The sequence below is a fragment of the Rhinoderma darwinii genome, chromosome 13 (genome assembly GCF_050947455.1).
Source record: "Rhinoderma darwinii isolate aRhiDar2 chromosome 13, aRhiDar2.hap1, whole genome shotgun sequence".
In the NCBI taxonomy this organism is placed as follows: domain Eukaryota; kingdom Metazoa; phylum Chordata; class Amphibia; order Anura; family Rhinodermatidae; genus Rhinoderma; species Rhinoderma darwinii.
The window spans coordinates 42,809,051-42,826,205 of NC_134699.1; the positions used below are offsets into that span (position 1 = coordinate 42,809,051).

At 38.0% G+C, this 17,155-nt stretch overlaps 1 protein-coding gene across 2 annotated transcripts in view; it reads left to right on the top strand.

The window, feature by feature from the left end:
• SLC12A5 (solute carrier family 12 member 5) overlaps positions 1–17,155 on the top strand; it is a 109,360-nt gene that overhangs the window by 61,212 nt on the left and 30,993 nt on the right. For both annotated transcript variants that reach the window (XM_075845382.1, XM_075845383.1), the window contains exons 11-21: positions 1,995–2,052; positions 2,270–2,444; positions 7,877–7,995; positions 8,135–8,233; positions 8,796–8,915; positions 10,044–10,148; positions 10,244–10,412; positions 10,513–10,708; positions 10,822–10,991; positions 15,972–16,103; positions 16,726–16,833. In XM_075845382.1, the coding sequence (XP_075701497.1) occupies positions 1,995–2,052; positions 2,270–2,444; positions 7,877–7,995; positions 8,135–8,233; positions 8,796–8,915; positions 10,044–10,148; positions 10,244–10,412; positions 10,513–10,708; positions 10,822–10,991; positions 15,972–16,103; positions 16,726–16,833 (1,451 nt within the window). The remainder of the gene's footprint in view (positions 1–1,994; positions 2,053–2,269; positions 2,445–7,876; positions 7,996–8,134; positions 8,234–8,795; positions 8,916–10,043; positions 10,149–10,243; positions 10,413–10,512; positions 10,709–10,821; positions 10,992–15,971; positions 16,104–16,725; positions 16,834–17,155) is intronic.

A 17,155-nucleotide genomic window follows, 5' to 3' on the forward strand; every position in this document is an offset into this window, starting at 1 on the left:
TATACAGTTTCCTGGAAGCATTGGGTTGTAAAAGCCAAAAGATAAGAAAGAACTATCAATTAGTAGTAGCTATAAACAGCAAAAGAGTAGAACAATTTCAGTACTTATTGTCACTAAGAAATCAGGCGGAAGGGGAAGGGTATGTAGGGGAAAGGGGGGAAGAGAATGAAGGATGTGGAAGAAAGGTCATGTCAACAATCAAGAGAGATGTCAAACATCTGCCTTGAGGAGACCAGATTACACAGTGCGGCAAAGGGTCAACCCATCTATTGTATATGATCATCAGCCCAAAAATGGCTATAATTTTTGTCCTCACAAAAATTTGACCAGGGTTTCCAAATAGTTTGGAATTTAGCATATTTATGTAGCTCTATATGGGAAAGCTCATCCATCCTTGCTAGTTGAGCCCCTTTCCGAAGACCGTCCAATTGGGGGACTGTATCGGTTTTCCAATAAAGCGTTATAAGCGCCTTAGCCACACCAAATAATTGTGTCCAAAGCACTCCAGGTTTGACCCCGGTAGATGGTGACTGTATGTTTAGGAATATCAGGCAGGGGTCTATGGTAATGGAAGATTGGGTTATAGTGTTCAACAGGGACTGTATAGAAACCCAGAATGGAGCTATCTTTTCACATTCCCACCATATATGGAGGTATGTACCCGTTGTCTTGTGGCAACTGCAGCATAGTGGAGAGGTGCCCGGATAAATTCTGCTCAAGACCCAGGGGGTTTTGTACCATCTGGTAGTGAGTTTATATGTGGATTCCTGAATTTTAATACATCTAGAAACACCTTGAGAGTTATTGTAAATTTCCCCTATCTCTTTTTCCGTGAAGGTCAGATTTAATTCTTCCTCCCAGCCTTTAACATGAGTAAGGGTATCCGTGTTATAAATTTTTCGAAGATTAGTATAAAAAAGGGAGATTGTTTTCTTAGGTGGTCTGCCCAAATGTAAAAGTGTCTAAAACTGCAGAATCTGGGCAATAAATATTGAGTTGCGTTGCTCTGGTAAAACTTTGTGTTACAAAAAAAATGGATTAAAAATTAATTTCTGCAACAAAAAAAATGAAATTTGTAAATGTCACCTCTACATTGGTTTACTTTCTGTGAAACGTCTAAAGGGTTAAGAAACTTTATAAACGCTATTTTGAATACTTCGAGGGGCGAAGTTTTTAAAATGGGGTGACTTATTGGTGTTCTAATATATAAGGCCCTAAAAGCCACTTCAAACTCTTAGGCTACATTCACACGAGCGTGACAGATTTCCGCGTGTAAAAAAGTATGTGTGCGTTGCATTTTGTAGCAGTGTGCTTTGCGTGTGGCATGCTTTTTTCGCGCTCTTGCAAGCACTTTTTTTTTTCAACGTAATTGATGCCTGAAAAACATGCACAGCACACAGATGTACGTCCGTGTACTGTCCGTGGTTTTCATGCACACATTGACTTCAATGGGCGATTAGGTGCGTGAAAACGCACCAATACCGGACACGTAGTGAGTTTCACGCAACAAACACTTGCTGCGTAAAAACTCAGGCATGTCTGCATAGCCCCATTCAAATAAACGTCTGAATGAGCCCTTATCCTGCCAAATTGCATTGCTGTATGATTACTTTTATGCACCTTTTAGCAATGGATGTGGCTGAAATAGCCATCCAACTAATTAGAAGGAATGTCAATGTAGTGTGTGTCACTGTGCACTGTAACATGTTCCCCACTTATGTAAAGAGTAGCAATTTTCAAATATGTCCCTCAAATTAAAGGCAAATACAACATAGTAAATATATGTAACTCAATTAAATGTAAATAGATCTATGCATTTCTACTATTATTAACAAGTATCCAATAGCCACACAAAAATAATTAAAAAAAACAAAAAAAAACAATAAATATGTCTGGACGTGTCCACTTGTGCAGCAGTAAATCCAGTTTTGTAATACCCGTTTGTTTATAAATTACACAGTGACTGTCTCAGATTCTCCTTTACAGCTAAACAGATATCACTACTGTTATTCTGTTTGGTGCCTGCATAGAAGGTGTTGTTTTGCGTGACAAGTAAGTATCCTAAATGTTTTTTTGTAATATGGAACCAGCATAAAATGCCTTACTTTGGACATACCAATGTTTTATTGATGCCTCTTCTTTATATTGCAGTATAACATGGTGTTTTTGGCAATTCAGAAAGTTTGCCTATTCCCAAAGTCATAGCATGTTCTTTATTGTATGCATGATTTTGAAAGGAAGATTTCAGCCTTTTATGTTTCTCTTACAGATTCGGAGAAGCGGTTAATGGAAATTTAGTGGTGGGAACATTGTCCTGGCCTTCACCCTGGGTCATTGTTATTGGATCTTTCTTTTCTACATGTGGAGCTGGTTTGCAAAGCCTGACAGGAGCGCCACGTCTTTTACAAGCCATATCACGAGATGGCATTGTACCTTTCCTGAGAGTAAGTCAATTTTATAGTGTTAATAAAAATCTTGGCGTGTTAATAATAATAATAATAATAATAATATATTTTAGAAAAGTAATAATTATTAAGTATCCTAGATCTTTTTAAACTAGGGGTAGAAATACTGTTTAGGCCCCATGTACACGACTGTGCCCGTAACCACGGTTCGTGATTACAGGCACAGCCGGCCGCGGACAGTCATCCGCATTTGCGGACCGTGCTCCCATTATAAAGTAAGGGGAGCACGGTCTGTAAATTAAAAAAATAGGACGTCCTATTTTTTATGGAAGGTTTCTACGGCACGGGAAGGTGTCTGTCGGCCATAGAAATGAATGAGTCCGTAATTACTAACCGTAATTACGGACTAAATCTACGGTCGTGTGCATGGGGCCTTAGTTTGTTTTTTAGGATGTATTCACATCAGCATCGAAAAGGCGAAACCATAGCTTACGTTTGCATTAGCATTGATTTCAATGGTAATGCTTCTTTTGCAAATGGTTTCCGTTTGTTTCCAATCTGTGAGATTTACATTTTTTTTCGTGGGAACAATAGCGCAGATATAGATACATAAATAATAAGAACCTGAAAACTGAATGTTTTGGGAGGACCAACACAATCTGGTTATAATGGTGGAGGCGGATGAGGAAAAGTCCAATCTATTTGTCCTACAAGCAGATACGTTTAAACTTTAGAAAAATGCTGATTTGACAACATTCTCTAAAAATTTTGGTGTTTTTCCACAAATAAACACTGAATGTATCGACCAAATTTTACCACAAAAATATAGTAGAATGTGTCATGGGAAAACAATCTCAGAATCGCTTGGATAAGTAAAAGCACTACATAGTTATAACCACTTAAAGTGACACGTCAGATTGGAAAAATGAGGCTCTGTCTGGAAGTCCAAAACTGGCTGCAGGGGAGGGGCTTAAATGTCCCCTGCTTAACCCATTAAGAAGTGCAGCGCCGCCTTAAAAACACTAAAATCGATAAATCACCGGGCCCGGATGGTATACACCCCCGCGTTCTGCAGGAATTAAGTACCGTGAAAGACAGACCCTTATTTAAGGATCTTATCACGACTGGCTCTGTTCCACAGGACGGGTGCATAGCAAATGTGGTGCGAATATGCAAAAAGGGGTCAAAAAGTGAGCCCGGAAACTATAGACCTGTAAGTTTAACCTCCATTGTGGGTAAAATATTTGAGGGTTTTCTAAGTGGTTATTCTCAAGTATCTCAATGCAAAAAACTGTTAACGCAGCACCAGCATGGGTTTATGAGGGACTGATCCTGTCAAACCAATCTGATTAGCTTCTATGAGGAGGTAAGTTCTAGACTAGACCTGGGTAAGGCTAAGGATGTAGTGTATGTAGACTTTTCAAAGGCGTTTGATACTGTACCGCATAAAAAGTTGGTATATAAAATGAAAATGCTGTGACTGGGGGAAAATATGTGTAATTGGGTTAAAACTTTCTCAGAGATAGAAAACTGAAAAGCTCCACGGGGGTCAGTATTGGGCCCTCTTCTTTTTAATGTTTATAAATGAACTTGTAGAGGTTTTACAGAGTAGAATTTGCAGATGATACCAAGCTCTGTAAAGTAATCAACACGGAGGTGGATAAAAGGTAATACTACAGAGGGATTTGGGGGATCTGGAGGTTTGGGCAGGGAAATGGAAAATGAAGTTTAATGTAAGGTTATGCCCTATGGGCCGAGGATTTTTTTTCTACAATTATGCATTTAATGCTAAAACACTAAAACTACTACTGAAGATTTGGGGATATTGGTGGACAGTACATTTACCTTTAGCAACCAGTGCCAGGAAGCTGCTGCCAAGGCAAATAAAATCATGGGATGCATCAAAAGAGAGACAAGAACATAGTTTTGCCTCTATACAAATCACTAGTCAGACCACATATGGAATATTGTGTACAATTTTGGGCACCTGTGTATAAGAAGGACATGGCTCAACTAAAACGGGTACAAAGACGGGCGACCAAGCTAATTAAGGGAACGGACGGATTGCAGTACCAAGAAAGGCTATCAAACTTGAATCTATTCAGTTTAGAAGAAAAAAACTGCTTAGGGCAGATCTAATTACAATGTACAAATAAATAATTGGACAGTACCGTATCTTTTCTAATGATCTTTTTAAACCTAGGCCTGTAACAAGCACAAGGGGTCATCCTCTACGTCTAGAGAAAAAGGTTACCACCATCACAGACTGTGATTCTTTACTGTGAGATCAGTGAGACTGGAACTGCCACAGGATGTTGTGATGGTTGATTCTTTGAACAAGTTCAAGAAGGGCCTTGATGCCTTTCTTGAAAAATATAATATTACAGGTTATGAGTACTAGATTCTGGAGATGGGATGTTGATCCAGGGATTTATTCCAATTGCCATATTTGTAGTCAGGGAGGATTTTTTTTCCCCTAATGAGTGGCATCAACCTCATGGGGGTTCTGGATCTTATATATATTTTTGAAAGTTTGTTTGAAGCCCGATTTTTCATTGGTTTAAAATCAGGGAATAGCTATTTTTGATTGGACACGTGTTCCCCAGGTAACGGAATGCACTGACAGGCTCCGTTCCCTATTGATTACGTGGCAGCCCATAATTGGCTGCAACGTACATCATTCCTCGCTGAATTGCCTAACACAGCAGCACTGCAATGTTGGCCACAGCGTATTTACACAGAGGCAGGACAATTGTCCTGTCTCGTATAATTGAAGGACTAAAATGCATGGAGAAGCAATGAGTGATTGAGGGACTAAAATGCATGGAGAAGCAATGAGCAATGGAGGGACTAATGGTAAAGATGAGGAGCGAGGAAAAAATTATGCCAAATGGGCATGAATCAGAAGTCCCCACCCCTCATCCAGCACTTCGTAGTTTAGTCTAGGAGCACTGGCTTAGGACTTTTATTTCCTAAAATGAATACATTTTTTTTCATCATGTGATCCGTGTTAAGGATATTTAATGGTGCTTCCAATAACATTTTGTCCGGTGTCACCAGTATTCCACCCGTACTTACGGACCGGTTTTCTCTGCACTAATCGGCAGCCCCTTCTCTCTGCCCGAAAGGGCTTCCCCTTCTCTCTTTCCACCAGAGTTTCTGCAGCGATTGAAAGTAAAAGACGTTCATACGTACCGTTGTCTTAGTGACGCGTCCCTCTTTTGACATCCAGTCCGACCTCCCTGGATGATCTCCCTGTGATTGCAGCGGTCACATGGGATGAAACGCCATCCCGGGAGGCCGGACTGGAGGAAGAAGCAGGTAAGTTAACTTTTAATACTCTCTAATTATTATGCGGGTCGTGCTCCCATATAAAAGTATGGGAGCACGGTCCGTAAAAAGCAAAAACAGGACATATCCTATCTTTTGCGGAGCCTTTCTACGGCACGGACACCTTCCTGTAAATAAACAGGAATGTGTCCATGGACAATAGAAGTGAATGGGTCCGTAATTACGGATGAATTTTACTATGGTAGTTTTCATGGCCTTACAACACATAATTGGGTAATGAAATAGTGAGCTTTTACTCTATCTATACCGTAAGTCAACCTCCCGAGCAACGCCGGGTATAAAAGCTAGTTGATTTATAAATTGGACTTGATGGACTTGTGTCTTTTTTCAACCTTATCAACTATGTAACTAAGTGGATGCCCAAACACTCAGTGTGTCCAAATGGGCATGCAATTTATGAACATCTTCCATAGACTGAACTTACATAGCTTGGTGTCATCTGCAAAAATAGAAATAGTGCTACTAATACCATCCTCTATATCATTAATAAATAAGTTGAATAATAGAATAATAGTGGTCCCAGCACTGAACCCTGGGGTACACCACTTTATAACCGGTGACCATCCAGAGTAGGAATCATTGACCACAACTCTCTGGATACGGTCCTTGCGCAAATTTTCAATCCAATTACAAACTAGACGTTCTAAACCTATAGTCCTTAATTTACCCATTAGACGTCTATGAGGGACAGTGTCAAATGCCTTTGCAAAGTCCAAAAATACTATATCCACAGCGGCCACTCTGTCTAGGCTTCTGCTCACCTCTTCATAAAAACAAATCAAATTGGTTTGACAACTTCTGTCCTTAGTAAATCCGTGCTGGCTTTCACTTACAATACTATTTTTCGTCACATACTCCTGTATATAGTCCCTCAAACATTTTTCCCACAATGGATGTTAAGCTAAATGGTCTATAATTACTCGGGGAAGACCTAGAGCGCTTTTTGAAAATAGGCACTACATTTGCCCTGCGCCAGTCCCTTGGCACTATACCAGTCACTAGAGAATCTCTGAATATTATAAGGAGGGGGCAGAAATAACTGAACTAAGTTAAGAACCCTTGGATCTAACCCATCTGGTCCCGGAGCCTTGTTCACATTTATTTTATTTAACTTAGCTTGGACCAGATCTACATTCAGCCAATTCAGTATATAAATTGATGGATTTACTGCACTGGCACCGGCTACATCAGCTGCTCTTTCTTCTGTTGTATATACAGAGCTAAAGAACCCATTTAGTAGCTCTACCTGCTCTTGATCTCCTGTGACCAACTCCCCATTACCACTATTTAGGGGTCCTACATGTTCAGACATTGGCTTTTTTGCATTTAAATACTTGAAGAATTTTTTGGGATTTGTTTTACTAACCTTGGCCATCTGGCTTCCATTTTTGTATTTTAGCCAATTGTATTACCTTTTTGCAGACTTTATTAAGCTCTTCGTAATTTACATAGGCTGGAGCTGTACCCTCAGATTTGTATTTTTCAAATGCCCTTTTTTTGTCATATATTGCCCTTTTTACAGAAGGTGTAAGCCATGTGGGGTTTAATTTTAGTCGTTTATACAGTTTGCACTATAATTACCCAAAGTAGATTTTACGTTTTCCCATTTAACATTTGTACCATTATTTGTTCCCAGTCTGTCCTGAATTGCAGCCCTCAACCAGGGAAAATTAGCCTCCTTAAACTTAAGTGCTTTTGCCCTCTAAACCGGTGGTTGTTTTGTTTTGCAGTATAGGTAAAATGCAACTATATTATGGTCACTGTTACCAAGGTTTTCACGAACAGTGACATTGCTTGGATAGCCATTGGCAGTTATTTAAAATATTCTCTGCTTGTAGATAATCTTCTGGACAGGGGAATGTTCGATGTACAGTTTGGCGATCTTTTTAAATCCCTTTCTAGACTCATAGGTATCTATAAACTTCTTTCTGAAGGCCTCATAGAGATCTTTGCTTCCAGGCATCGTGATAGCATGTCTTATATTTGCTACTTTCTTGTTTGTTTGTACGTCTCTCTTCATTTGAATGCGAGGAAAGTAATATTTCTTAGTGACTGATATTAAAACTTATTATGCTAGTATATAGTTTTAATCATACTTTGTACTTTCATTATCTACATAGGTATTTGGCCATGGAAAGGCTAATGGAGAACCAACATGGGCTCTGTTGTTGACAGCCTGCATCTGTGAGATTGGTATCCTCATCGCATCTCTGGATGAAGTTGCTCCTATTCTTTCTATGTATGTTTAATGTCTATTGGTCTCTTAATACATCTCAGATTCTTTTATTTTATTTTCACCACCCTAAATCTCGGATTCTTCTGTGACTATTTCTAACTTTCTAGTCCCTGTCTTTTCTTCTTCCTTTCTGTGACTGCAGGTTTTTCTTGATGTGTTATATGTTTGTTAACTTGGCCTGCGCTGTTCAGACATTGCTTAGGACTCCCAACTGGAGGCCTCGCTTCAAATATTACCACTGGTGAGTGAAGGCCTGAAATATTATATTAAAACTCATGGAAAGGTCGGTTTGATACAATCGCTCTATGAGAGAAATCCATCTTCCAACTAATATGTTACTCATAATTTAAGTGGACACCTTAGTATGGATTTAGCCTTCTTTATCTTGACTGATGACTTTCTGTAGCGTGATATCACAAAACAAAAGTCATTGAAAAAGTAAGGATAAAAGATCTTCCCCTTGTGTATTTAATGCGTTAAGTCAAGATAAAGATGGCTACAGCTGTAAATTTGCACGTATTTTGCTTTCTCTAAAAAAAAGAAGATTGCTCAAGAAAGCTGTCATCTTATATGTCAAACCTAATTAATACTCTCTGTATAAACAAATAGAAGGCACTGCAGGGTCCAGCAGTGCGGGTAAGCCCGCAGAGACTCACAAGGAGAATAAAGTTTACATTTAGAGGAAAATCTTAAGATGGGATGTCTTATTGGGAAAGAGATTTATTATTATCTTTAAACATTTGTTAGCACTAGGAATGTTTCTTGCACTGAAAATACACTCCGGTTTTGTCTCTCTTTCACAGGACTCTTTCATTCCTTGGAATGAGCCTTTGTCTGTCTTTGATGTTTATCTGCTCATGGTATTACGCTCTTGTGGCCATGCTGGTTGCTGGTCTTATCTACAAATACATTGAGTACCGTGGGTGAGCATATATTAAACACCTTTTTCAAAAATATAGCTGATGAAGACATTGCTGTGCATAAAGGCCCTTTTACTCCGGCCAATTATTGGGCAAACGAGCATTCACAGAACAGCCGATTGCATCATTTACATGCCAAAACTATTATGGTTGTCGGCAGCACATCTCCCTGTGTAAACAGGAAGATGTGCTGCCGACATGATAAAAATGTATAGGGACGAGCGATCGGCGTAACGAGCGCTCTTCTCCATACTAGCTCCTTGTGAAACGAGCAAACAAGTGCCGATCAACAAGCTGTCTCGTTGATCGGCACTAGTCTACGCGGCCCACGGCGGGTCGTGTAATATCATCTAAAGAATACTTATTTTTGCTAACTTTCCTATAAAAAGAATTCAGCCCTTGGACATTCCAATTGAATGCAGTGGGTTTATTTCAGGAATTAACATGTTTTTTGCGGGTTCTTTTCACATTCCACCTTCACAAGCCTCCCTGTGCCTCCTGCAGAGAAGCACCCTCACAGCATGATGCTGTCAACATCATGCTGTATAGTTTAGATGTGGTCTCTCATGCTCAGCTTTAAAAAGGGCCTCAAACGTTTTCTACTTGATTTAAACAGGGAGATGTGCTGCTTACAACAATATTTTGTGCTACATAAACGATATGATCAGCTGATGAACGAGTCTTTGCTCGTTCATCAGCTGATTGTTTACACAGGGCAATGATCGGGAACGAGCGTTCATATTAACACTCGCTTGCCCGATCATTGGCCCATGTAAAAGGGCCTTTAGACCTTCCAAATATAGGTGTAATTACACTACAATCTAATGTTCTATTCCAATGATAAGTTCCCATGAACCATAAAATGTTGGCCTGTATTCTGCAGTAAAATATGAATGCGTTACATCTGTTCAGTAAAAGGGCACAATACTTTTGTGACTTATGGCAGCTGTTTAAGGCATAATACACTGGTATGTTGTTTGTGTTTTAAGGCCTAATTCATCTCTAAAAAAATAAATTTTATAGCATCAGTGTGTTATATGGCATATCCACTGCAATTTATAGTATGTGTCTCTAGTAAAAAGGAGTTATGAGCTATTCAAACAAATATTATACCAAACTGCTAATATGCAGGGCTGAGAAGGAGTGGGGAGATGGAATTCGTGGACTGTCACTCAGTGCAGCTCGATATGCTCTTCTAAGATTGGAGGAGGCCCCTCCACACACCAAAAACTGGAGGTATGTATGTAAACTATTAAAAACATTTTAATTAAGAAAGAGAGCTTTTCCCTCTATGGTATTTTAGAACTGAATTCATGCATTTTTCATTGTAGGCCACAGTTGCTTGTTCTAGTCCGGGTTGATCAAGAACAAAATGTTGTTCATCCGCAGCTCCTTTCTTTAACCTCACAGTTAAAAGCAGGTAAAGGACTGACCATTGTTGGCTCTGTGTTAGAAGGAACATACTTGGAGAATAACCCCCAATCTCAACGTGCTGAAGAGGTAAGTGTCAGGCGTTTTGTTTTTTTACATTGTAGACATATACAAATAACATGTGGCCGTTTTAGGATTCATACTTTGTATTGTCTTTATACAATTCCAGTCTATACGTAGGCTTATGGAAGCTGAAAAGGTAAAAGGTTTCTGCCAGGTAGTTACTTCTTCCAATATTCGAGATGGAATTTCTCATTTGATTCAGTCAAGTGGCCTTGGAGGGCTGCAACATAACACTGTCCTGGTTGGATGGCCACGTAATTGGAGACAGAAAGAAGACCACCAGACATGGAGAGACTTCATTGGTATTACCCTGCTATACTCTAGTAACAAATTGGTGTTATTAATCTCTAAATGGCATTTATTTCTACATACCTATTATGCAATTATCTGTTATTATTTCTTCTTCTCATTGCAGAACTTGTTAGAGAAACTACTGCTGCTCATTTGGCTTTGATTGCCACCAAGAATGTGTCAATGTACCCTGCAAACCAGGAAAGATTTTCTGAAGGAAATATTGATGTTTGGTGGGTGGTTCATGATGGTGGTATGCTGATGCTCTTGCCATTCCTTCTGCGTCACCACAAGGTAACTGAAGAAAAAACTACAATATAAGAGCATTTGAAAGTTCATGGAACCATTTAGAACTCATGATTAGAAAAATAATTTATAAATTAGGACTAATCTTAACATTATGACAAGCATGTTTTTATATAACTTTTTTTAATCAAGTCATACATTAGTATGTTATTTTTGTTTTCTATAGCATAGACAAGACATTCTTCCATCCAAAAAGTAACATATATTATACAAAGATAAACTTACCTTTGATTTTCTGCCATAATCAAATGTAATTGTTCTCTGAATAGAATATCACTTTATGTTAACAAAAAAAAAACACAAAAAAAAAATAGTGGATAGCATAAGTTGCCCACAACAAGCTATCACATTCCAGTTTTCCTCTTTCTAATGAAAAGAGTGACTGGATAAGTTGCTACAGACAGCTGCTCCATTTATCACAAGTTTTACAAAGTGTTTTGATATTTTTAAAATAATGTAATCTACTGAGTAGAGGTGTGTTTGTAAAAAAAAAATGAAGAATTAATTGCAAAGCTAATTTACAAACCACAAAGACTAGTTTTCAGGCTTTGATAAATAAAGTGAATTTAATAGAGATTTGTAAATTTTACAAGACAACATGTACTAGCAAACTGGACACAGCTTTGTAGGCTTTTATGCACTAGAAATACATTTATGAACACGGCATATTGACTCTTTTTATGAAGAATCAGCAAGATGGTAGGGAAACTTTAGGCACTGCTTCCTAGGTCACCATGGAAATACTAATATTATATATAAATATATACATACACACATCTATATATATATATATATATATATACACACATATACATACATATAGTGAAAAAATAGTTAAGCACCACCGTGGTGGGTGCAAACCTCGTGTGTTGAGGCTAAGAACCCTTGTAGATACAAAAATTCAAAAAGAGACAGCATTCCAAGGAAATAGGTGATGTGTTTTAATCACCCCCACAGGCAGGCAACGTTTCGATCCGACTCAATGGGATCTTTGTCAAGCCTTGACAAAGATCACATTGAGTCGGATCGAAATGTTGCCTGCATGTGGGGTGATTAAAACGCATCACCTTTTTCACCTATTTCCTTGGAGTGCGGTCGCTTTTTCTGAATATATATATATATACATATACATATACATACATACACACACACACACACAACCGGACAAAAGTTTTAGAACACCTCAATTTTTCCAGTTTTTATTGATATTTACACAGTTTAATGTCTCAAATGTATTTTAACCCGTTAGTGACCGGCCCATCGTGTTTCTACGTCGGTCACTAACGGGCCTTATTCCGATGCCATAGACTTTTTAAGTCGTGGCATCGGAATAAGTTTACAGAGCAGGGAGCTGTCAAATCTCCCTGCTCTCAGCTGCTAGAGGCAGCTGAGGGCTGGGAGCGTCCCTGATCTGCCGTGTGAGATCGATATTAGTATCGATCTCACATGTTTAACCCCTCAGATGCGGTGCTCAATAGCGAGCACCGCATCTGAGTGGTTTTGGAGAGAGGGAGGGAGCTCCCTCTCTCTCCCACCGACACCCGGCGATACGATCGCCGAGTGTCTGCGATGGCAGCCGGGGGCCTAATAAAGGCCCCCAGGTCTGCCTGTAGTGTATGCCTGCTAGGTCATGCCTCTGGCATGACCTAGCAGATGCCTGTCCGTTTTAAACGGACAGGCATAATACACTGCAATACAAAAGTATTGCAGTGTATTATAAATGCGATCGCAGAATCGCATATTATAGTCCCCTAATGGGACTAGTCAAAAAGTAAAAAAAAAGTTTCATAAAGTTAATTTAAAAAAAAATGTGAAAAAAAATGAAAAACCCAGCTTTTCCCCTTACACAATGCTTTACTATTAAAAAAACAAAATAAAGTTAAAAAGTTACACATATTTGGTATCGCCGCGTCCGTAACGACCCCGACTATAAATCTATTACATTATTTAACCTGCACAGTGAACGCCGTAAAAAAATTAATAAAAAACTATGGAAAAATTGCTGTTTTCTGTGAATACTGACTTTAAAAAAATTTGATAAAAAGTGATCAAAAAGTCGCATCTACTCCAAAATGGTACCAATAAAAACTACAAGTCTTCCCGCAAAAAAAAAGCCCTCATACAACCGCATCGGCGAAAAAATAAAAACGTTACGGCTCTTCAAATATGGAGACACAAAACAAATAATTTAGAAAAAAAAGCGTTTTTACTGTGTAAAAGTAGTAAAACATACAAAAACTATACAAATTTGGTATTGTTGCAATCGTAACAACCTGCTGAATAAAGTTATTGTGTTATTTATACCACACGGTAAACGGCGTAGATTTAGGACGCAAAAAAGAGTGGCGAAATTTCAGATTTTTTTCTATTCCCCCCCAAAAAAAAGTTAATACAAGTTAATCAATAAATAATATGTACCTAAAAATGGTGCTATTAAAAAATACAACTTGTCCCGTAAAAAACAAGACCTTATACAGCTATGTCGAAGCTAAAATGAAAGAGTTATAGCTCTTGGAATGCGACGCTTGAAAAACTTAAAAAATAGCTTGGTCATTAAGGTCCAAAATAGGCTGGTCATTAAGGGGTTAAAATGAAAGTATAGAAGAAATAAACAAGTTAAGATCAATAAAAATAATGGATTAACTTTGTTTCAACAAATTAAATCTAGATTTTTGACTCTTTAAAGTAGCCATCTCTAGCTGATAGAACAGCTTTACACAATTGAGGCATCCTTTCTACAATTGCATTCAGATATTGTTCAGAAATTTCTTCCCAACATTGTTGCAGAAGTTCCCACAAACGTGTTGCACTTGTAGGTTGCTTTGCTTTCACCCTTCTGTCAAGTTCATACCAAAGAAGCTCAAAGGGGTTTAAGCCTGGAGACAGTGCAGGCCATTCCATTCTTTGAAGCCTACCAGCTTCTTCTGGTCTTCTTAAGCAATTCTGGCACAACCTAGAAGTACGTTTTGGATCATTGTCTTGCTGGAATATGAACCCCTGACCAAGTAGGCGTACACCAGAGGGTATTGCACGGCACGTAAAAATGTTGTGGTAGCCCTTTTTGTCTAGTGTACCTGTAACCCTTTACAAGTTGCCAACTCCAGATCCAGCAAAAGAGCCCCAGACCATCATGCTTCCTCCTCCATGTTTGACAGTTGGTGTCACACACAGAGGAAGTATACTTTCACAGACTCGACGACGTACAAAAACCTTGCGCGATGTACCAAAGTCAAATTTTGATTCATCTGTCCATAAGACCTTCTTCCACTCTTCAGTAGTCCACTGGAGGTGCTGCTTGGCACAGGCAAGTCTTTTTTTTTTTTTTTGCAATCTTAGCAGCGGCTTTCTTACTAATATTCGACCTGTCAAACCTGTAGATAGAAGTCTTCTGTTCACAGTTGAAATGGAAACGTGTTTGTTTTCTGCTGCATTAAGCTGGGTTTGAATATTTTGTGCTGTGAGGCTCTAATCACGCAAACTGTTGACTCTCAAAAACTTGTTATCTGATTTTGTAGTGGCCTTTGGTCTGCCAGACCTCTTCCCGTCAGTTTCCAAGTGCCTTTTGATGGTACAGAAAACTGTACTAACTGCCACCTTGGTTTTCGTGGCAATTTCTCTGTAGGACACTTCTAAGGGTCTTATTTTGTGAATTGCATTTTTCTTGCCATTATGATAGCAATGTGCTCTGACCTGAAGAGCAAAACTGTTCAAATCCAGCCCTACAGGGTGTTGTAATGCAGTCTGTTTCAACACTAGTTATATAGAATCAGAGGGTTGGAAAGAAATCTCCATAAGTTGAGACACCTGTAGGAATAGTTTTATCCAATTTTAAACCATAATTTGCTTTCTGTGCTGCAGAACAGGTTCTCCTTGATGTCTTCTGTGAAAAAAGCCCTTTGGTTAAAATCAGAAATTCAGACTATTGTTGCATTTGATGTTAAAAATTCATATTTTTATGTTTTTAACTTACTTTTGAACCATTTCACGTTATTTTCTGTACTAGAACTGAGTGAATGTAAAAAATAATTTGAAAAATTAAGGTGTTCTAAAACTTTTGACGGGTAGTTTATATATTTTAACAAATAAACTTTAGAGGTCAAATTCCTACTCAAATACCCATTTCTAGAAAGATGTTTTCCTCTGTTGGGTCAGGTTGGCCAGTGATTGGTCTGTGAATCTTGATGGCAAAAATGTTTTATTTTAAGCTTTTACTCTTGCTTTCTAGCTTCAAATAAAGTTTTTTTTGTTTTTTTTGCAATTATGCCTGTAAGGCCAACATCACAGAGTCATCTGTTGCAGATGACACTGGTGTTTGGCGTATAGTATTTATTTGAAGCTGCCAACTCAGAAACTGTAAGGAGTCTGATTCTCTAACTGTAGACACAGATGTGTATATCCTCTTCTGTGTATGTGTATTTGGTCCTACCAGTTCTTTTTATTTCCTGAAATTTATTGTTCTGGACATTTTTTTTTTAACCGAGAATAGACCTTCCAAAATTACAGTGCTATGCATACCCTGCAACCCAAGGAAAGGCAATTTACTTGCTTTATTCAACAGAATAATGGAGTTCAACTATGCAACATATACAAATGACAAAGTTTCTCTTATAACCAAAAAATTATATTTAATAGCTGCTGAAAATGGGGTTTCACGGTCAAGTTAATAAAAAATAAAATCAGTAAACTCAAGCAGTAATAGTGATTCTCAACAGTAACATCTTCACTAAGTTTTAAATCAATTGAATGATACCATGATAAAAAAATATAAATGATTTTAAAAACAAAAATGTTTGCACTGTTGTGTATTTATATTCAGTTCAGATAATATAAATACTGGTTTATAACAAGTAATATAAAAAAAATATATATCACAGATCAGCAAATACATGTAACAACCTACAGCTACAACTAAAAAGTCGTTTTTAAATAATATCAAATAAATACTTGCAATATATCCTATCTACTAAGGTTTGGAAGAGGTGTACAATGCGGATTTTCACAGTGGCACAAATGGATGACAATAGTATCCAGATGAAAAAGGATCTAACCACCTTCTTATACCACCTAAGAATTAATGCAGAAGTTGAAGTAGTAGAAATGGTAAGTTTATTGACAATATAACATTCTAGATAAATACAATTGAGGAACGAAGTATGGAAGATTAGTAGGTCTGTCTCTGACAGGTCCTCTTTAACAACTTTAGTGCCAATATTAATAATCTTTATACATGGTCAGCATGCATGCATCACTCTAATGCTCTACATGAGCGGTTGGTAACCATTACAAGACTTCTTATAGGTGGCCATACACATTAGAACATACAGCTATATTTCTACCATAAACATACATGCTTATTTCAATAGGGGGATCCAACATGCCCAATTTTTGGATGACTTTAATCTATGGTGTATAGCCAGTTTAAATTAGGACACCAGATAACAAGACCGCCGTCTCCAAATTTAAAAAGGCTCGTTGGGTAAAACGAAAAGATAAATTAACTTAAAATGAACTTCATCTTGGATGTTGCATTTATTATTATGTCTCTCCATTTTGTCCAAGTTTTATTATCTGATTTCTGGTGTCTCTTGGATACTTTCAAAGGAATATTAAGAAAGGAAAATCCATTTTACTTATTCTTAAAAAGCCAACCTTGTTTTAAAATATTTTATTTCCAATATTTGTACTGTATATTTTTATTAACATTTATTCTACTGTGCTCTAGCATGACAGTGATATTTCAGCATACACATATGAGAAAACTCTAGTGATGGAACAAAGGTCTCAAATCCTGAAACAAATGCATTTGACGAAAACAGAACGGGAGAGGGAGGTGAGTATAGACATTTTTTTTTAAAGAGAAAAGTTAAATTGCATGACAAGGTAACCTAGGACTTTGTAGAGTTGTAATCTTGTTTATAAAGACCAAATTCAGAGCTAGAAGCTTTACAGGGGTTGTAAGGGGTTAGAGAAACATGGCTGCTTTTTCCAGAAACAGTATTCACTTGTCTATGGGTTTTGACTATTATTGCAGCTCAGCTACACTGAAGTGAATGGGTCTGAGCTGCAATATCACACACAATCTGTAGACTGGGGAGGCACAGTTTTTTTTTCTAATTCTGTACAGAAGAAAAAGAAAATGAAAAGTAAATGTG